General features: G+C 38.3%; 1 protein-coding gene across 2 annotated transcripts in view; it reads right to left on the bottom strand.

The window, feature by feature from the left end:
• CROT (carnitine O-octanoyltransferase) overlaps window positions 1-21293 on the bottom strand; it is a 44528-nt gene extending 23235 nt beyond the window's left edge. The window contains exons 1-7 of one of the 2 annotated variants that reach the window (XM_049771059.1): window positions 21188-21293; window positions 17422-17557; window positions 10255-10379; window positions 9384-9565; window positions 9117-9241; window positions 7052-7160; window positions 56-149 (exon numbers count right to left, since the gene is read on the bottom strand). In XM_049771059.1, coding sequence (XP_049627016.1) covers window positions 56-149; window positions 7052-7160; window positions 9117-9241; window positions 9384-9565; window positions 10255-10379; window positions 17422-17536 — 750 coding nt within the window. In that variant the 5' untranslated portion in view covers window positions 17537-17557; window positions 21188-21293. Of the gene's footprint in view, window positions 1-55; window positions 150-7051; window positions 7161-9116; window positions 9242-9383; window positions 9566-10254; window positions 10380-17421; window positions 17558-20916; window positions 21102-21187 lie in introns of those variants that run through there. The other variant, XM_049771058.1, reaches the window with a different exon arrangement.
• Between the last annotated feature and the right edge of the window lie 1020 nt (window positions 21294-22313).

Below are 22313 nucleotides of genomic sequence, written 5' to 3' on the forward strand. Positions count from 1 at the left end.
TTCACAATGGCTTCAATAAAAATTATTGTATAAAAAGAATAACAGAATGTATAACCTTAGCCCATCGAGTTCGCTCTTCACTAGTTAATGCTGGTATTCCAGGTCCATTAGGTTCACTGTGACACTTCTGGTAGATATATTTCAATTGCCTGATAGGAGATTAAAGAAAGATGATTCAAAAAGAGCAAAGGTATTTTGCTCCTTGTATCATAATAGATAAAAACGTGATGATAATAATGTCCGTAAGTAATGGGATAAAAGGCAAAAAATAGTTGCTTATATTTATATACTTTTATATATTATCCTAAAGAAGAGCTTATGATCTGAACCGTAATTGAATTATTTTTATACTGTTTCAGGTGTGGTATAAGAACATGAACCCATAGCCTCATACATGCAAGATATGCACTCTACTACCAGACCACTTAACCCATCTCATTTTTTAAAGCAATTATGTGAGAATGGGGAGACAGTACAGTGGTTCAGGTTTGATTTCATCACCACCTAACACCCCACAAGCATCATCAGTAAGTGCAGCTCAAGAGGCCCCGTCACTGTTAGGTATGGCCCTAGAGGGCTCCAGCATCACTGGGGTGGCTTATGTACCCAAGCACTACAGAGGCTGAATAGCTTCACATCATTGGGCCCTTCATTGAACTTGTGGTCTGATTGGCTAAGAGTCACTTATGAGGCCCCCAGACTTCCTGAGCACTGCTTGGAAGATACAAAGTGAACAAAACAAATAAACAGAAGGTAATGATGTGGCCTATTTTGGGGGTGGGGGTTGGGTCACACCTGGCAGTGCTGAGGGGAGCTCAGAAATCACTCCTGGCAGGCATGAGGAGAGGGGACCACATGGATGCCAGGATTCAAACCACGGTCTGTCCTGGATAGGCTGCATATAAGGCAAACACCCTACCGCTATGTTATATCTCCGTCCCTAATGTGGCCTATTAACCTCAAAAAATATTGACAAGAACTTAAGTTAAATTAGTACTTTCTAATTCTATGAGCTGTGTCATTAAGCTATTCAGGTATGCCCCTTCTTTCCTGATGTGTGCTTACAAAGCTATAAATTTTCCTCTCAGTAACACTTTTGCTGTGTCCCATAGGTTCTAATAGTTTGTGTCTCCATTATCATTTGTTTTCAGGAAGGTTTTGATTTCCTCTTTGATTTCATCTCAGACCCACTGGTTATTCAGTATTAGGCTGTTTAACTTCCAGGTATTAAATTTTTTCTTCTGTGTCGCTTTGTAGTTCACATATAATTTCAGGGCCTTGTAGTCAGTGAAGGTAGCCTGCAAAATTTCTATCCTCTTGATATTATGGAGGTATGTTTTATGTGCTATCATGTAGTCTATCCTGGAAATTGTCCCATGTACATTAGAGAAGAATATATATCCAGGCTTCTGGAGATGGAGTGTCCTGTATATATCTACTAGGCCTCTTTCTTCCATTTCTCTTTTCAGGTCTAGTATATTCTTGTTGGGTTTCAGCCTGGTTGACCTGTCAAGTGTTGACAATGCCATGTTGAGGTCTCCCACAATTACTGTGCTGTTATTGATACTATTTTTCAGATTTGTCAACAATTTTATTAAATATTTTGCTGGCCCCTCATTCGGTGTATATATGTTTAGGAAAGTGATTTCTTCCTGCTGTACGTATTCCTTGATTAATACAAAATGTCCATCTTTGTCCCTTACAACTTTCCTAAGTATAAAGTTTGCATCATCTCATATTAGTATGGCCACTCCAGCTTTTTTATGGGTGTTGTTTGCTTGGATGATTTTCCTCCAGCCTTTTATTTTGAGTCTAGGTTTGTTCTGACTATTCTGGTACATTTCTTGTAGGCAGCAGAAGGTTGGATTGAGGTTTTGATCCATTTAGCCACTCTGTGTCTCTTAACTGGTGCATTTAGTCCATTGACATTGAGAGAAAGAATTGTCCTGGGAGTTAGTGCCATCTTTATATCGAAGTTGGTGTGTCTGTTGGTCAGTCTTGTCTTAAAGTAGGCCATTCAGTTTTTCTTTTAAGAATGGGTTTGAGTCTGTAAAGTTTCTGAGCTGTATTGTTCCTTCAAACCTGAAAGTGAGTTTTGCTGGGTTCAGTATTCTAGGCGAAGCATTTATTTCATTGAGTTTTGTCACTATGTCCCATCACTGCCTTCTGGCCTTGAGTGTTTCCGGTGACAGGTCTGCAGTAATCTCAAGGATGTTCCCTTGAATGTAATTTCTCTTTTCGATCTTGCTGCTTTCAGAATTCTGTCTCTATCTGTGGGATTCATCATTAACACTAGGATGTGTCTTGGGGTGTTTTTTCTGGGGTCTCTTTTAGTTGGCACTCTTCAGGCATGCAGGATTTGATCACATGTATTCGTTAGCTCTGGTAGTTTCTCTTTAATTATGATCTTGACCATTGATTCTTCGTGGAGATTTTCTTCCTGGGTCTCTGGGACTCCAATGATTCTTAAGTTGTTTCTGTTGAGCTTATCATAGATTTCTATTTTCATCTGTTCCCATTCTTTGAGAAATTTTTCCATTGTTTGATCATTTGCTTTAAGGCTTTTTGCCAATTTCTTCTGCTGTATGGAATTGTTATTCATCTCATCTTCCAGTGTACTAATTCTATCCTCAGTTGCTGTTAACCCGTGGGAAAACTCAACCATGTTTTTCTTCAATTCATCTACTGAGTTTTTCAGACCTGTTATTTGACCTGAAATTTCAGTTTGGAGTTTTCTGATTTCTATCTTCATATTCTCTTGATTCTTATTAGTGTTCTCTTCTATACTTTCTTTGAGTTCTTTGAACATCTTCCATATTGCGACTCTAAACTCCTTATCTGAGAGACTGACTAGTTGGTTGGTCATGTTCAAGTCATCAGAGTTGCCATTGTCATTCTCTATGTCTGGTGCTGGTCTGCGTTGTTTTCCTATTGTCACACTTGTATTGTGGGTTTTTCTACAGCGCTCCTCTGGCTCCTCCCTTTCTGAGCTTGTAAACTCACCTCCAGGGAAGGCTCCAGGGAAGGCGAGCGGTCTGCAGATGAGCCCCACACAGGATGAAATCAGGCCGAAAATGCAGCACAACACAGAAGACAGGCAAATAGAGGTGCTGGGATCTGAGTCCAGCAGAGTTCAGCGGCTTCCCCATTCTGGGCATGTAAACTCACCTCCAGGGAAGGCTCCAGGGAAGGTGCAGATGGGCCACACACAGGATGAAATCAGGCAGAAAATGCAGCACAGCACAGAAGGCAGGCAGACAGGGGTGCTGGCATCTGAGTTCCAGCAGAGTTCAGCGGCTTCCCCTTTCTGGGTGTGTAAACTCACCTCCAGGGGAGGCTCCTGGGAAGGCGCAGATGAACCACACACAGGATGAAATCAGGCCGAAAATCAGGACAAGGATTTTTGACACAGAAATTGTGCCAAAAACCCCTTAACTCAGCTTATACTCGGGTCATACAGGTTATTTGATTTGGTGTGCACACACCGAATCAAATGCATGTAGTCTCCAGTCGTCTTTTGCCATATGCTGGAGGGGACGATGCTTCAGCTCAGTCCACCTGAAGAGGTCGGCAGCTGAACTGAACTGTATGCCACAGAACTGTTTAACCTACAATATTCTGCATTTTGTATGAGATCAACAACAGTGACAATGATATCTGCAAACTCTGATGATGACAATGTCATGTTGATACCCTCACATCAGATACAACTGAAGCTCTGTTTGGACATACAGATGATGAGGAGGAGGAATCCAGTTTTAAAGTATTTTAACTTTTGTGATTTAGCTTGATTATCTGTTAAGCTACAGTTTTCTGCACTTTATTTAAAGTTTTAAAGTTATTGTTGCTAGTTTACAGATTTTCTTTAGCAGTAAGTATTGAAAAACATTTAACCTACTGATTCCTCAATTTCTGTAATTTTTTTGGGTAGTATATATTTTTATTTTTGAAATTTACCAGTGGCTGCTGCATTTTCCACCATGGCTTATACTCAAGTCACTAAGTTTTCCCAGTTTTTAGGGTAAATGGGGTGTCAGCTTATACTTGGGTCAGCTTTTACTCAAAGATATATGGTATTCATGTGTACAATTTCCTATTCCTTAATTATTTCTGTAATACTCATGAAGAAATCATTTAGTTGCTATAAATCCTTCCATTTATTTTATAATATTTTATTATAACACTGTGATTTACCAAGTTGTTTGTAATACAGTTGTTTTGGGCATTCAATGTTCCCACACTAATCTTACCACCAGTCTGACCTTTCCTCCACCAATGTCACCAGATTCCCACCCACCACCCCAGCTTGCCCCCTTGCAGGCACAAACAAATTTACTTCCTATTGTTTGTTTCAACACAAAGGCAAACAAAATTATCAAAACTTCAATCAATAAGCTTCAATTTGTGATAATTGTTATATCTCACAATGGTGCTACTAAGTCATTTTTCTAAAGATCTAATGTGCTGGTTGGGATTAGGTGAGCCTTTCCTTTTATTGTTTAGGCTCACTGAACATGTTGGTCTTCTATGTAACTTTCATATTAGATATCCAAAGCTCCTACTGGAATGAGAGTACTATAAAATTTGGAGGTGTAAATCACACACAGCTGTATCCAGGAGCTATAGACATGAAACAATTGGGTGGCTTGGCAATTTGTTATGGTTCAGTTGTGGAGCTGGGCAGTTTCCGTAGGAGGAAGTTGGGTGTTGCTGTGGGCTGCTATGCTTTCATGTAGAAAAAAAACTAAGCCTGCCTCCATTTTTTCTCAATACTGACACCCCAGTAGGAGTATACCAAATTAGGTGGGAAAGTAACATAGAAACCAACCGGTTTCAATAAACAAAACAACAAAAAAATTCAAATACTAACAGTTTAGTAAACCCTCAAGACAATGACATAATTATCTCACTGTAAGCACAATTTTCATAAGTTTTCTTTTACTGAAATTTTTTCCATAATTCCATTAGTCTTTTAGTTGTAACAGACATAAAATACATTATTTTGTGCATGCCAGGCAGGTATGCTTGAGAGTGGTTGGGAAACTGAAAACAATGGTGGAGGGAATGATGGTGCAGTTGTGGTTGGAATACTGAATACCAGAAACAACTGTATTATGAACAACCATGCAAACCATGGTGCTTAAAATAAGTAAATTTTAAAGATGCATGCAACTACTCCTAAATTTTGGCACCTAGAAAATAAATTTCATGAAGACTATTATAAACATAGAAGACAAAAAAATAAAATTTGAAATGACAAAATATTTTCTAGCATTGGGTTAGAAAACAATATTTCAAACATAATGGAGAAAGTATAATTTTTGTAGAAAAAATTAACTGGACTATATTCATATTATGAACTACTGATTAAAAATGCACATAAGAGAGTGAAAGGATATTATAACATCTTCTCTTTGTATTTCTGCACATAAAAATAATAAAAGCAGAATGTATAGAGAATGCCTTCATAACTTAGAAGTGCCCACTAGTACAACAATTTTGAAAAAATAGGATTTCTCTCCTAAGACTGACTGTATATAGGTATAGATATAGATATCCTACTCTATGACTCAGCAGCTCCTCTACTGGTGCACTCAGAAACACAGTCACATGATAATCAAAAGGCTAGTGCAAGAATTTTCACAGCAGTCTTTTTTAAACTAAGAGTAAGAGTCAAGACATTAGTCCCTTGAAAGCAAAAGCACAGCAATTGGGAAAGCAATATGAGAGGCACGTTTGAGTACTAGAATATTTCTAGGTTGATCTGGGTGGTGATTTTATTGCTAACGTCTACATTTTTGTACATGAATATAAAACTTCATAGAAATAAACCTATATCTAAGTAATTGACAATTAGAGATAAAGAATTTGATCAATTTTATAGTAATATTAAAGAAATATTGTTAATTTTTAGAAGAATTAAATCATTGTGTATATACATATAATATACACTGTACATGTATGTTTTTGAGAGACCTTATAATTTAGAGATACATAATAAAGTATTTATAATGAAAGTACATTATATTTGACAGTGTATATCTTTAAAATAATCCATTAGAACTGAAAGGAGGGCCACAGTAAATTTATTTGAACCAAAACTGTGAGTTTATAATAGGAGTTGATAGTGAAACTAAAGAAAAATTATCATGGTGGTTTCATTTTTGATATATATTTTATAATCTAATTTTCTAAAATACTATATGAAATGTTATATGTATTTTATATGTTCACACTACCTTTTATGTAATATCTATGCAATATTAAATATTTTTTAAATACTAAGGGGCAGGGATATGATACATCTGTGAAGTCCTGGGTTTGATTCCTGGCACTGCCAAAAAGATTTCTTTAAAAACCAGTAATATGTGTATGTAAATTCCAACAGATCTGGAAGGACAGTACACATCAAGCTAGTAAAGATGATCAAATTCTGGTGCAGGAATAAGGAATGGTAATGATTTCTTCTACCTCAAGTAGAATATTTTCCTACAAAAATATTAAAATTGAGCTAAAAGTAAAATAGAGTTTTTAAATCAGTACATATAAAGAAAGGTCTTATTTTTTTAAGCCTACTGTCAATTTATATAAGGCAAGTCTGGGGTTAGAGAGAGAATTAAGGTGTTTGCCTTGCATGCATCACCCCAGCCATCTCCTTAGCACTACAGGGTCCCCTGATCACTACTAAAAATGACTTGAGCAACAGCTGGGAGTAGACCCAAAGCACAGCTTCATAGCCCAAATTCTCCCCACCTCTGAAAAAAAAAGCCAATTATACGTGTTTTTTTGTTTTGTTTTGTTTTGTTTTGTTTTGTTTTGTTTTTGGGTCACACCCAGCAGTGCTCAGGGGTTATTCCTGGCTCCAGGCTCAGAAATTGCTCCTGGCAGGCACAGGGGACCATATGGGGCGCCGGGATTCGAACCGATGACCTCCTGCATGAAAGGCAAACGCCTTACCTCCATGCTATCTCTCCGGCCCCCAATTATACGTTTTTTATATTCAAGCAAAAACTTCTAATCTAATGAGACTCAATAAAAGTACTTTGACAACCTGAGAATTTCTGGTGGGGTGATCAAGCATCCTTCGCAAAGCACATCAAAGAGAAAAACTCGGCCTCGACACAGAATTACAATGTGAGTTGGGGAATGTCCTTCACTCTCTGAAGAAAAAACAAAAAACAACACAAAAGTCAGTTCTTTTAAAATTAAATGAGATAAAGCTTAAAAATTACATTCAAACAAATAAGCATTTCTTTAATATTTTATTTATCCTATTTAATAAATATATCATAGGAACAGAAAACCTTAATAAATGAATAAAATTTTAGTTATTATGATACAAAGGCATCCTCTTAAGATCTGTCCACATGAAGCATGAATACATATATTTTCATTTAAAAATACATGAAATTTCAAATATATGTACATTTTAAAATAATAAAATGCAGGGGCCAAAAAATTAAGGACTCGTGGATTTAAGGGTGTTGTCCTGCACATGAGTTCAACATAATTGTCCCCTGTAAAAAAAAAATCTGGTAAATTCTTCCCTGCCTCACTTATTCTCTGTACCTGTCCCTTCCTGCCTGTTGCTGAAACACACACACACACACACACACACACACACACACACACAATCTAATTGAAAACTTATAAATATCTCAAGTGGGCACTTAGCTACCCTCAGCGGCTACATTTCCACAAAAAGCTTCCTTTTCCTTTTTCTAAAATGACTATTTTAAATGTTCTTCTTTTTCCTCACACCTTCCATCCCAGCTGATGACTGCAGATCTTACTTCATCTAAAAAGGAACAAGTGATACAAGGGCCTTCTCTTTCCTACAAAATTGGCCAACCAAGTTCACATCTAGATCAGTTTCCCCAAACTTGTTTGGTCTATCTTCTTTTCAGGGAAAAAAATTTTACTTAGTGCTTACTAGAAACCTATCTTTAAGCAAACAAACAGAAAGTCTGCTCCCACTGCACCAGATGCTACTACTGCAGCTACTAAATGGTTCTCATGACCCCTTGGAGGAAATACCTCCCACACTTTAGAAATTACTCTCAGTCTTGTTACTTCATCCTCCATTTCTGTTCTTGACTTTCTCAATGACTTTGGCTAATTATGCTCACTCCAGCAAGATTATTTTTCTTCTCTTATAACATTTGTACATATGTGCATGTATTAGTATGTATGTATATCATTTGTAGGCATAATATTCATTTTTTCAGGAAAAAAAACTATGCACATTAACACTTTTATTTCTCAAACATTATTTCAAGTGCTGACATAATTTCTTCAGCTGGTTTTCAGAGACTCCAATTGAGTTCCCTTCCTTAACTACCACTAAGATCATTCTTGCTCATCAAGGAAGCCTCTGTCCTCATAATGTTACTCTCAATTAATTTTGGTTTTGTTTGACCTTTCAGCAACATTACATAAAATATTTTACTTTGTTTTTAGACAACTGTTATCATTGTTTTTCTTCCATGTTTCTTGGTTTATTTTGCCAGTTTTTCTTGACCATAAATACTGTATAAATACCCCATCTTGACCATAAATACTGTATTTTATTCTGCTAAAGTTTAATACAGGGGGATTGTGGAAAGAGCTCAAATGACTGGAATGCAAGTTCTAAGCAAGTCATCTCAGGTTCCATGATAAAGCATAGACCAGAAAGCTGTGACTACAAGAAGAAGAAGGTATGATGATTTTTTTTTTTCAGGTTGACTGTGGAGGAAGGATTTTGGTAGTGATTGTAGTAGGGTAACATACCCTTGAAAAGAAGAGAAACTGTACCTGAAAATACATAGCCATAAAAATCTAGTATTTTTTGTTTGTTTTGTTTCTGAGCCACACTTGGCCTGCTAGTAAACTAACGTTATCTCAAAAGAAAAGTATAGGAAATCCATCCCAACTAATAGATTTCTAACCAATACAATTACCAAAAGAAAGGGTTCATAAAAAGACTTTGATTACTTAATAAGAGTCTTCAAAATACCATATTCCACTGCTTTAGTAACTGCTCTGTGCACATGCATTTATGCTCACATACACGCCCCCACACTTCTCAAATAAAATATCTAATACCCTTAAAAGTACCCTCATTTTCTACGTACCTGTCCTAAAATAATTCTTAACTGAATCTCTAGTTATTCCTGGTATTTTGCAGGTGGCAAACAGCATCCGAAACTGATTCATGTCTAGAGGAGTACTTCCAACTTTGTGAACAGGTACTTTTTCTCTATTAAAATAAAGTAATATGATTTAAAAATCATGAAAAACTTAAAATCCCAATAGACACAACTGTAGAATTCGTGGTCAAATAAATAAAACATCAACATTTGCCATCTAAGTCTTTGGGTAAATCATATAAGTATCCTTACTTTCTTAGTAGTTGCCAATAATTCAAGTTGTGCCAAAGACTTATACTTCCTCTTTCTAACTGAGTGCCTTCCTTTGGAGGCCAATAGTGTTCAATATGGGTCGCAGGACCAGCAAAGTTGACATTCAGTTGTGAAGGAATGCGAACATCCAGGTAGGCAACATTTAGCCACCATTCTTCCAGCTAAAGGAAATTAAGAACATCAGGTTACAGCTTTTCTGTAGAACAGAAAAAAAGAACTTAAAAAAATTTACCATTATCCTTTTTTTTTAATTACTATTTCTTTTAAGAATTTATCTATTTCTGAGCATTTGCCCTGCATGCAGCCTGTAGGACTGTAGGGACTCGGTTCGATTCCTGACATCCCATATGGTCCCCCAGCCTGCAATTTCTGAGTGCAGAGCCAGGAGTGACCCTGAGAGCCTCTGGTTGTGGCCCAGAAACCAATCAATTAGTCAATCAATAAAATAAAAATAAAGTTTTTTTTTAAATAATTTAACTATTTCTGTATGATAGCTAATCTTTTGTACTTTTCCAGGCTATAATGGCCTGGACAAAATGTATAGGTGTTACTTACTGCAACAGGTGTTACTTACTCCAACAGAACTATGTGGAATAGTTGTTAAAATAAAAATTTCTATGCCCATTCTAGAGCTATTGAATCAAAATCACAGGTACCAGAAAATGTGTATTTTAACAAGTTTCCTTTGTAAGTCGTCCACAATACTCAAAGCTCAGTGGGAGAATGATTCTTTTAAATGATGATCACAACAAACAACTGTAAAATTTTAATAATAATAATTTAAGGATGAATGCTCTGTCATTCTTTAAACATCATCAATTTTCCAACTAAATTAATATTAAGTAAATACCCAATTTCTTTTTCCTTTTGCTCTTTCAAGTAATTTCTGATGCAATTTTTCTCCAATCCCATTTTGAAATTTTCGAACAATTTCTTCAGTTTTCTTAAATTCTTCTTCATTTGAAAATGGTTTTACTAAAAGAAAAAAAATGCATTAAGGAATTTGGCATCTAGTAATAGCAATTATTATATAAATAACAATTCCCACTGTGCAGCCCCAGAATATAACTTTTTTTTTTTTTTTTTTTTGGTTTTTGGGCCACACCTGGTGATGCTCTGGCTAGGCACTTAGAAATTGCTCCTGGATTGGGAGACCATATGGAATGCTGGAGGATAGAACCCAGGTCCATACTAGGCTTTCACGGGCAAGGCAGGTGCCTTACCACTTCTTTTTTTTTAATTTTTTTATTTAAACACCTTGATTACATACATGATTGTGTTTGGGTTTCAGTCATGTAAAGAACACCACCCATCACCAGTGCAACATTCCCATCACCAATGTCCCAAGTCTCCCTTCTCCCCACCCGATCCCCGCCTGTACTCTAAACAGGCTCTCCATTTCCCTCATACATTCTCATTATTAGGACAGTTCAAAATGTAGTTATTTCTCTAACTAAACTCATCACTCTTTGTGGTGAGCTTCATGAGGTGAGCTGTAACTTCCAGCTCTTTTCTCTTTTGTGTCTGAAAGTTATTATTGCAAGAATGTCTTTCATTTTTCTTAAAACCTAGACGACTGAGACCATTCTGCGTCTCTCTCTCTCTCTCTCTCTCTCTCTCTCTCTCTCTCTCTCTCTCTCTCTCTCTCTCTGACTTATTTCACTCAGCATAGTAGATTCCATGTACATCCATGTATAGGAAAATTTCATGACTTCATCTCTCCTGACAGCTGCATAATATTGCATTGTGTATATGTACCATAGTTTCTTTAGCCATTCATCTGTTGAAGGGTATCATGTCTGTTTCCAGAGTCTTGCTATGGTAAATAGTGCTGCAATGAATATAGGTGTAAGGAAGGGATTTTTGTACTGTATTTTTGGGTTCCTAAGGTATATTCCTAGGAGTGGTATAGCTGGATCGTATGGGAGCTCGATTTCCAGTTTTTGGAGGAATCTCCATATCGCTTTCCATAAAGGTTGAATTAGACGGCATTCCCACCAGCAGTGGATAAGGGTTCCTTTCTCTCCACATCCCTGCCAACACTGTTTGTTCTCATTCTTTGTGATGTGTGCCAATCTCTGGGGTGTGAGGTGGTACCGCATAGTTGTTTAGATTTGCATCTCCCTGATGATTAAAGATGTGGGCATTTTTTTATGTGTCTTTTGGTCATTTGTATTTTTTCTTTGTCAAAGTGTCTGTCCATTTCTTCTCCCCATTTTTTGATGGGATAAGATGTTTTTTCTTGTAAATTTCTGTCAGTGTCTTGTATATTTTGGAGATTAGCCCCTTGTCTGATGGATATTGGGTGAATAGTTTCTCCCACTCAGTGGGTGGCTCTTGTATCCTGGGCACTATTTCTTTTGAGATGCAGAAGCTTCTCAGTTTAATATATTTCCATCTGTTAATCTCTGCTTTCACTTGCTTGGAGAGTGCAGTTTCCTCTTTGAAGATGCCTTTAGTCTCAATGTCCTGGAGTGTTTTACCTTCCTGCCATGCTATATATCTTATGGTTTCGTGTCTGATATTGAGGTCTTTTATCTATTTGGATTTACCTTTGTACATGATGTTAGCTTGGGGTCTAAGTTCAATTTTTTGCAAGTGGCTAGCCAGTTGTGCAAAGACCACATGTTGAAGAGGCTTTTTTTGCTCCATTTAGGATTTCTTGCTACATTATCAAAAATTAGGTGATTGTATGTCTGGGAACATTCTCTGAGTATTCAAGCCTATTCCACTGATCTGAGGGCCTGTCTTTATTCCAATATCATGCTGTTTTGATAACTATTGCTTTGTAGTACAGTTTAAAGTTGGGGAAAGTAATTCCTCCCATATTCTTTTTCCCAACGATTGCTTTAGCTATTCTAGGGTGTTTATTGTTCCAAATGAATTTCAAAAGTGCCTGATCCACTTCTTTGAAAAATATCATGGGTATCTTTAGAGGGAGCACATTAAATCTGTACAATGCTTTGGGGAGTGTTGCCATTTTGATGATGTTAATCCTGCCAATCCATGAGCAAGGTATGTGCATCCATTTCCGCGTGTCCTCTCTTATTTCTTGCAGCGGAGTTTTATAGTTTTCTTTGTATAGGTCCTTCACATTTTTAGTCAAGTTGATTCCAAGATATTTGAGTTTGTGTGGCACTATTGTGAATGGGGTTGTTTTCTTAATTTCTTCTTTATTACTATTGGTGTATAAAAAGGACATTGATTTTTGTGTGTTAATTTTGCAGCCTGCCACCTTTCTATATGAGTCTATTGTTTCTAGAAGCTTTTTCGTAGAGACTTTAGGGTTTTCTAGGTAGAGTATCATGTCATCTACAAACAGCGAGAGCTTAACTTCTTCCTTTCCTATATGGATTCCCTTGATATCTTTTTCTTGCCTAATCGCTATAGCAAGTACATCCAGTGCTATGTTTAATAGGAGTGGTGAGAGAGGAGAGCCTTGTCTTGTGCCAGAATTTAGAGGAAAAGCTTTCAGTTTTTCTCCATTGAGGACAATATTTCCCTCTGGCTTGTGGTAGATGGCCTTAACTATATTGAGAAAGGTTCCTTCCGTTCCCATCTTGCTGAGAGTTTTGATCAAGAATGGGTGTTGGACCTTATCAAATGCTTTCTCTGTGTCTATTGATATGGTCATGTGATTTCTATTTTTCTTGTTGTTAATGTTGTGTATTATGTTGATAGATTTATGAATGTTAAACCATCCTTGCATTCCTGGGGTGAAAGCTACTTGATCGTAGTGGATGATCTTCTTAATGAGGCATTGAATCCTATTTGCCAGGATTTTGTTGAGGATCTTTGCATCTGTATTCATCAGCGATATTGGTCTGTAATTTTCTTTTTTTGTAGCATCTCTGTCTGGTTTAGGTATCAAGGTGATGTTGGCTTCATTAAAACTATTTGGAAGTATTTCTGTTTTTTCAATTTCATGAAAGAATCTTGCCAGAATTGGTAGAAGTTCCTCTTGAAAGGTTTGAAAGAATTCATTAGTAAATCCATCTGGGCCTGGACTTTTGTTTTGGGGCAGACATTTGATTACTGTCTTAATTTCCTCAGTAGTGACGGGTGTGTTTAGATATGCTACATCCTCTTCATTCAACCGCGGAAGATTATAAGCGTCCAAAAATTTATCCATTTCTTTCAGGTTTTCATTTTTAGTGGCATAGAGTTTCGCAAAGTAGTTTCTGATTACCCTTTAAATCTCTGTCATATCAGTAGTGATCTCTTTTTCATTCCTAATATGAGTTATCAAGTTTCTCTCTCTCTCTTTCTTTGTTAGTTTTCACAGTGGTCTATCAATCTTGTTTATTTTTTCAAAGAACCAACTTCTGCTTTCGTTGATCTTTTGGATTGCTTTTCGGGTTTCCACTTTATGATTTCTGCTCTCAGCTTTGTTATTTGTTTCTGTCTCCCTATTTTTTGAGTCCTTTTTTTTTTAGTACTTTCTAATTCTATGAGCTGCTTCATTAAGCTATTCAGGTATGCCCCTTCTTCTTTCCTGATGTGTGCTTGCAAAGCTATAAATTTTCCTCTAAGTACTGCTTTTGCTGTGTCCCATAGGTTCTGATAGTTTGTGTCTCCATTGTCATTTGTTTCTAAGAAGGTTTTTATTTCCTCTTTTATTTCATCTCGGACCCACTGGTTATTCAGTATTAGGCTGTTTAACTTCCAGGTATTAAAGTTTTTCTTCTGTGTCCCTTTGTAGTTCACATATAATTTCAGGGTCTTGTAGTCAGCGAAGGTAGCCTGCACAATTTCTATCCTCTTGATATTATGGAGGTATGTTTTGTGTGCTAGCATGTAGTCTATCCTGGAGAATGTCCCATGTACATTAGAGAAGAATGTGTCCAGGTTTCTGGGGGTGGAGTGTCCTGTATATATCTACTAGGCCTTTTTCCTCCATTTCTCTTTTCAGGTCTAGTATATTCTTGTTGGGTTTCAGTCTGGTTGACCTGTCAAGTGTTGACAATGCCATGTTGAGGTCTCCCACAATTACTGTGCTGTTATTGATACTATTTTTCAGATTTGTCAACAATTTTATTAAATATTTTGCTGGCCCCTCATTCGATGTATATATGTTTAGGAGAGTGATTTCTTCCTGCTGTATGTATCCCTTTATTAATACAAAATGTCCATCTTTGTCCCTTACAACTTTCCTAAGTATAAAGTTTGCATCATCTGATATTAGTATGGCCACTCCAGCTTTTTTATGGGTGTTGTTTGCTTGGATGATTTTCCTCTAGCCTTTTATTTTGAGTCTATTTTTGTTCTGAATTGTCCTGGGAGTCAGTGCCGTCTTTATATCGAAGTTTGGTGTGTCTGCTGGTCAGTCTTGTCTTAAAGTAGGCCATTCAGTTTTTCTTCTTCTTCTTCTTTTTTTTTTTTTTTGGTTTTTGGGCCACACCCGGCAGTGCTCAGGTGTTACTCCTGGCTGTCTGCTTAGAAATAGCTCCTGGCAGGCACGGGGAACCATATGGGACACCGGGATTCGAACCAACCACCTTTGGTCCTGGATTGGCTGCTTGCAAGGCAAACACCACTGTGCTATCTCTCCGGGCCCTCTGTTTTTCTTTTAAGAATGGGTTTGAGTCTGTAAAGTTTCTGAGCTGTTGTTTGTCTGTGAAACCATGTATTGTTCCTTCAAACCTGAAAGTGAGTTTTGCTGGGTGCAGTATTCTAGGGAAGCATTTATTTCATTGAGTTTTGTCACTATGTTCCACCACTGCCTTCTGGCCTTGAGTGTTTCCGGTGACAGGTCTGCAGTAAATCTCAAGGATGTTCCCTTGAATGTAATTTCTCTTTTTGATCTTGCTGCTTTCAGAATTCTGTCTCTATCTGTGGGATTCGTCATTGTGACTAGGATGTATCTTGAGGTGTTTTTTTCTGGGGTCTCTTTTAGTTGGCACTCTTTGGGCATGCAGGATTTGATCACATGTGTTCTTTAGCTTTGGTAGTTTCTCTTTAATGATGTTCTTGACCGTTGATTCTTCCTGGAGATTTTCTTCCTGGGTCTCTGGGACTCCAATGATTCTTAAGTTGTTTCTGTTGAGCTTATTATAGATTTCTATTTTCATCTGTTCCCATTCTTTGAGTAATTTTTCCATTGTTTGATCATTTGCTTTAAGGCTTTTTGCCAATTTCTTCTGCTGTATGGAATTGTTATTCATCTCATCTTCCAGTGTACTAATTCTATCCTCAGCTGCTGTTAACCCATGGGAAAGCTCAACCATGTTTTTCTTCAATTCATCTACTGAGTTTTCTGAGTTTTCTGATTTCTATCTTCATATTCTCTTGATTCTTATTAGTGTTCTCTTCTATACTTTCTTTGAGTTCTTTGAACATCTTCCATATTGCGACTCTAAACTCCTTATCTGAGAGACTGACTAGTTGGTTGGTCATGTTCAAGTCATCTGAGTTGCCATCGTCCTTCTCTATGTCTGGCACTGGCCTGCGTTGTTTCCCCATTGTCACACTTGTATTGTTGGTTTTTCTACATATTGTGGTTGTATTCATTGGCTAAATGATGTGCACAGCCGGGAAGCGGAACAGAGCGGCCATGCTCCTCTGGCTCCACCCTTTCTGGGCTTGTAAACTCACCTCCAGGGAAGGCTCCAGGGAAGGCGAGTGGTCCGCAGATGAACCCCACACAGGATGAAATCAGGCCGAAAATGGAGCATAGCACAGAAGACAGGCAGATAGGGGTGCTGGCATCTGAGTTCCAGCAGAGTTCAGCGGCTTCCCCTTTCTGGGCTTGTAAAGTCAGCCATTTCTTACTCACTCACTCGCTCGCTGGGGGTTCGCTTCCCAGGGCTCTGAGGAGTGCTTCAAGAATTCAGAAAAGACAGAGAAGCACAGAACAGGGCTCCCTTCAGGTCTTTAGTTTCCTTGGAAGAAGCACAGCTGGGCGGAGACTGCAGGTAGACCAATCAGCACTCCATCTAGCAATCCCCACAGTCAGCCATTTCTAGCCTTACCGCTTTTACCACCGCTCCGGCCTGCAGAATATAACTTTTTAAACTAAAAGATCCTCTCAAGTGTTTAGAAAAAAGATAATAAAAAAAACCCTACATCAAGGACATCATGGAGAAATTCAGAACGTTGGGATGAAGAGAAAGGTTTCCAAACCAAATGAAAACGAGCACGTCATAAAGTATCAAACCACAGACTTAAAGAGAAGCAAAGGAGGGTCTTCAAACTCTTAAGACAGTGGTTATTAGAAGGGGAGAAAAAAAAATAAGGGAACAGGGAATGGTGGTGGTGGTGGTGTAAATCAGGGAAAAGGGAACATATTGATTTTTCAAAAAAGTACACCTGAAGTTTATGATGATTCTTCCATTTAAAGATAACTTTTAAGTTTCCAAACCAAATTCTCTATGCAGTTAATCAATTATAAGAGAACAGAATAACAACATTTTTAGGTCTTGCACCCAGACCTTTTTTATCTTCAATACATCCTTTCTCAAGTACCTTCTGAAGATGTACTGAACCAATGTAAAGAAAGAGAAAAAAAAAAACCTGCAGAATTACCGACCAAAGCCAAAGATATCGTAATAAACAAATGGCAGTTTAAATTCAAGTATAGGAATCAAAATGATAGCATATGCATTGCATTCAGGAGTTCAGCGTTTGATCTTGAGTACCAATTATAGTCTCCTGAGCACCACTGGGAGCAACTATTGAACACAAAACAGGGACTCGCTACTAAGGATCACCAGGTAAGTTCCTCCAAAACCAGAAATAAATAAGTAAGTAAATTCTAGAATAAACAAAGCAAGAAACAAATGAAAACATTTAAAACTCTAGGAATGTTGTGGGGGAAGAGGAATACTATTTATTCTTAGTCTGTCAGTGTTGTTACTTTTCCAACATGAAAAATAACACAGGCGAAAAAGGAAAAAAATGTTTTAGAGCACTTTAAGTATTTTAAAGATCACAAGTTAAGAAGATGAGGCAGTTATTTTCTAAAATTGTCATAGTTTCCTAAGTTGCTAACATATTTGTGCTAAGTTTCAAAACATACCAGATTCAAGGTATTTCTTTAATGATTCTTCCAGTGAAGGAACAGGCAGGGGTGGAAGAGAATCTTGGTACTGAAATGTTCGTTCTTCAGTTGATTTTGCCAAATGGTTTTCCATGATGTAATCACGACAGAAAAACTAAAAAAAAAAAAAAAATCCTCACAATTTCTAGTTCATATTTTATTTAAAACTGCAGTTTACTACATTAATATTTAGTGATCACAATATATCTAGGTGTTGGTCCCAATTCTTTATTTCCAGGGCAAGAAGTGTGAAGGTTTTTGTTGATGATGATTTGTTTTAGTTTTTAGGTCACAACAAGCAGTGCTCAGAACTTACTCTTAGGTCTGTACTCAAGAGATCACACTCTTGAGTGAGGGACTTGTGGTGCCAAGGATCGAACCTGGGTTGTCTCAGTGCAGCAAGTGCCTTACTGCTGTACTATCTCTTCAGTCCCAGAATCTAACTCAGGGTCTCATACATGCAAAATATGCACTGTACCACTAACCTGCATTTCAAGACTTAGTCCTAATTCTAGTGAATTTAAATATATATACTAGTAAAAGAAAACTTTTTTAAAAATACCCCACAAGCAATATTAAACATTTTCCACAAATGTTTTAAATTTCAGAGCAATCAAACTCAAAATGTAAATGAGATATACACATGTGAAATAAAAAATAAAATGTCTCAAATAACTTTTGAAGAATTAAGAGATACAGTACAGTGGGTAAGGTGCTTGCTTTCCCTCGGACTTACTGGGTTAAATCTCTGGCACTCCAGATGGCTCCCCAAGCTCTGCCAGGAGTAATCCCTAAGGAGAAAGACAAGAGTAAGTCCTGAGCAGTGCCAGGGGTGATCCAAAAATAAACAAAAATGTCTTTATAAATTATCTTAAATTATATATCAAAAAACTTGAGAAATAAGAAACACTGTCTTGTATTTCAGATGTTTTTAAAATAACAGAAATGTAAAATAGTGTCCCTAAAACATTCTTATATACTTTATTGATATAGCTATATCAATAAAAAATGAGTAAAGTCAATCAACCTATTTTATAGTTTAAAAAATAAAGTATTATCTAAAACCAGTGTCCTGAAGAGGCTGTTTTCACCAATAAAATGTAATAACAATCCCCTTCTTCACTGAATAATTACTTGTAACTATATATAGTCACATAGTGGTACCTTCTTAGTGATATGAGTCACCTCAAAGCAGTGCCCATATATTGGCTATGTCATTTCATCTCACCCAATTACACCCAATATCACCCCCTCATTGGCTAATGAGGTAACATGAGCTACAAAGTTACTTTAGATGAATTTATGAAACACGTATAGAATGGGAGTCAGCATCTTCCTACCTTTCTCTCTTCCCTTTTATACTTTTTGATTTTGTTTTTGGGACACACTGGCATCCCTCAGGTCTGACTCCTGAATCTGCTCAGGTATCATTCCTCATATGGGGTGTCAGGACAAGACAACTGTCATACCTGCTGTTCTGCTCTGATTCCTGAAATTTTCATTAACTTACTTTATTCGTGTCATTCTATTTTTTTATATTTTGGGTTAGGGTAGAAAATCACAAATATAAAGATACATCAAAAATGAGGCTTGGGGCTGGAGCAGTGGCACAAGTGGTAGGGCATTTACCTTGCACGTGCTGACCTAGGACAGACTGCGGTTCGATCCCCTGGCATCCCATATGGTCCCCCAAGCCAGGAACTATTTCTGAGCACATAGCCAGGAGTAACTCCTGAGCGTCATCGAGTTTGGCCCAAAAACCCCCCAAAATAAATGAGGTTTAAGAAAGATTTCATAATCCCTCACTTTGTTCACATCGAATGACTTTTTGGCTGTACATCTTTGTCTACAAACATATTTTTGGATCCAAGGAAAATATAGACAGATATGGAGCCAAATAGCAAACCTGGCAACTACTTTAGTGAACTTCCACTAAATATCTGTAAAGAGAATACGATCATCCAAATTTTAGGATTTTTTTCCTAACACCTACAAAATAAAGCATGTTTTAAAGTAAAAAAAAAAAAGTAGACAGCTATTTTATGATATGTAAAATATTTTTCCTTTTTTTCAATTCAAGAGAGATTTAATTTAAAGGGATAGAAAGAAATGAGAAGAAAGTTTGGTATTGAAGGGTTCTCAAGCAGGATTCCTACAAGGCAGAACTTCAAGAATCCATATCTCAAATCCTCAGAATATGTGACTAAAAGACGATCACTTCAGTGATTGGATTGGTGTTTTCTTATGTAACACAAGTCAGTTTAAAAATAGATTATCAAGTAGTTACTAATCGTGAGCCTTTAGAAAGAGAATACTTTTTCTAGTTTATGGCAGAAGATTTGTTAGAAAGACTAGAAGGGCTGGAGGTGTTACTTGGCACTGAAGATGCTGTGTTCTCAGAAAACTGAAAAGGTTTCTGCTGCTGACTGTTGAGAAGGAAATGCAGCCCTTCCTGCTATCGCTGTACCAAACTGAATTCTGCCCAGAACTGCAACCAGCCTGGAAATCGATTCAACCTGGAAGTCTTTAAAAAAAATCTCAAAGCTATAGAAAACTTCGTTTCATGTTTTGTAAGATCATAAGCAGAGTACCCTGGCAAATCTATCAGGACCTCAGACTGCTAAAAAAACTGTGAGAAAACAAGTGAGTCTTTTCCAACTGTTAAGTTTATGACAAATTGTTGTGAAGAAAGGAAATTAATGAATACATATAGAAAAGAGCTTATTCTCTCTATAACTCCTGCCAATTTAAAGTTGCAGATATGACTAGGTTGAAAAATTTCGTTCATGCCAGACTTACCTCACCAAGAAGTACAAATTAAAAATATGAACTATCAGACTCTTTAATGGAGAATATTGCTTTGGATTTTTAGTCACAAAGTTTAAATTCAATTAGAGCATTCCAATAACCTTTATTAGCATCCAGAAGAAAATGGTTCTGGATTCTATTACAGTGGGCTTACATACAGGAGAGGGGCAGTAAAAAGCAAACTCCAACGTGGAAAAGAGAAACCAGGAGCAATAGGTTACAAAACAGAAAGACCGTGAATTATTTTAGCACTACCAAATAGCCTATTTCAACAATTCTGCACAAGGTTTATAAACTAGCCTGGTGAATGTGGAAAGGAGGAAGGAAGCAAGGAACAAACTGTAAAAACTGCAGAGTGAAAAATGAACAAAAACCAGTGAGAGAATTTGAAAGCAGGAAAAAAAAAAAAACAAAAAACAAACTCAGGGTTGGGAGGCCTCGAAGAGACTCAAACATTCAGACATCACAGCGAACTCACGCGGAAAGTTCATCGAGAGAGCTGGATACAAAATGCGAAACAAAATGCCTAGCAGGCTACTCCATCCCAGGAGGACCACTGCACAGAATGGACCGCCCGGCGCAAGGGTATCCGCCTCTAGCGCCCAGCTCGAAGGCGAAAAGGAGCTCAAGTGTCAAGACTGCAAGCGAGAGAGAGAGCGAGAAGACCGCGGCGATGCGATGCCACCAAAGCACCAGCCAGCCAGTCCCGGGGCCACAACTCCGCTCGCACCCAGTGTGCAAAATCCAGCCCAGCGCCACTCAGGACCAGCCCACCGCTCCAAACTCGGTGAGATCCCCGCAGGCTTGAGGCCTGAGAACACCAGTGAATTCGGCCCTAGAAGCCTCAACGTTCCCCCACCCCGCAGTCGGAGGGTGAGGGGAGGGAGGGAGCGAGCGAGGGAGCCAGCTCGCCCAGGGTCGTCCCGGGAGTCCTCACCGCCGGCGCTTGGACGACTCCGCGACAGCTGACTGACAAGCCCGCCAGCTTCCTCCCACCGCCGGGGCGCGAGAATTGGACCAAAAGCTGGCAGCGGCCCACCCCCGGGGTCACGAGGATCCTGCGATTGGACAAAGAGCCGCGAGGGTCCCGCCTCCGTAGCCCACGAGGACTCGCGATTGGACTAGAGGCCACTAGGTCCCGCCCCCTTTTCATTACGCCTCGCACTGATGGGCCTGCGGTCCGGCGGAACTCCAGCTTCCCTTGCTTTAGCTTTCTTAGCCCGAAGAGCCATTGTTTGGCGCCGGCTTTGGCGAACCTCCAGCACGGAGGCGACTGACCCGTCCAAAACAAGACGAGGCGGCAGTTAAGTGCTGCGTTGTTAACCTCTCTCTCAGGCTTACCACACAAGCAGGGCCTTGCTTGGCGCGGAGCCTCTCCCACGAAGTACAGAGTCGCTTTCAGACTGAGATTAGATCCACTTTGCATGACTAAGCCTGTTTTTCTTCTAACACCAGCACAGGTTTGCGTAAGTTTACCTGCCGCCCCTCCCACTTCTCGCTTCCTTCTGCGAGGAAGACTTGACACCAACACCTTACAAAGGGATCAGATGTTTACCCCTGTATCTTGGAGAGAGGACTGAAGCCGTACCGGTAGCTACTCTGGCTTGTCTTTTGCTTTTCCGGAGACCGAAATTAGTGAAGAGAAAGAAATTGGCTTCAGCTCTCAGCTACTACGGCGTGACCTTGCCCGCCCTGCTACCTTAGTCATCTTGCCCTCCAAGTTCCTTGAAGTCCCAAGTTCTTTTGCAAGTCTGGGGTTGATCTTAAAGCTCTTAATGCATTAGAAAGTGGTAATCAGTATTGGAATTAGGTACGTGAGAAATCCTTATTCGCAGTATTGTAAAACACGGAATCTCAGACAATAAAAAACAAAACAAACAAAAACCAAAAATGGGTAACCAGAATGGAGTTAGGGCAATGAATGAAGCTCTCTAAAGGAACCACAGAATCAAATTAAACCATGGTTTATTAGACTCACAGGTTAACCTATTTTCACTTATATCCTCAAATAAAATACATATATATATTTATTTTTAATAGTTTTGTTTTTAGGGTCTTGAGGG

The sequence above is a fragment of the Suncus etruscus genome, chromosome 1 (genome assembly GCF_024139225.1).
Source record: "Suncus etruscus isolate mSunEtr1 chromosome 1, mSunEtr1.pri.cur, whole genome shotgun sequence".
In the NCBI taxonomy this organism is placed as follows: Eukaryota; Metazoa; Chordata; class Mammalia; order Eulipotyphla; family Soricidae; genus Suncus; species Suncus etruscus.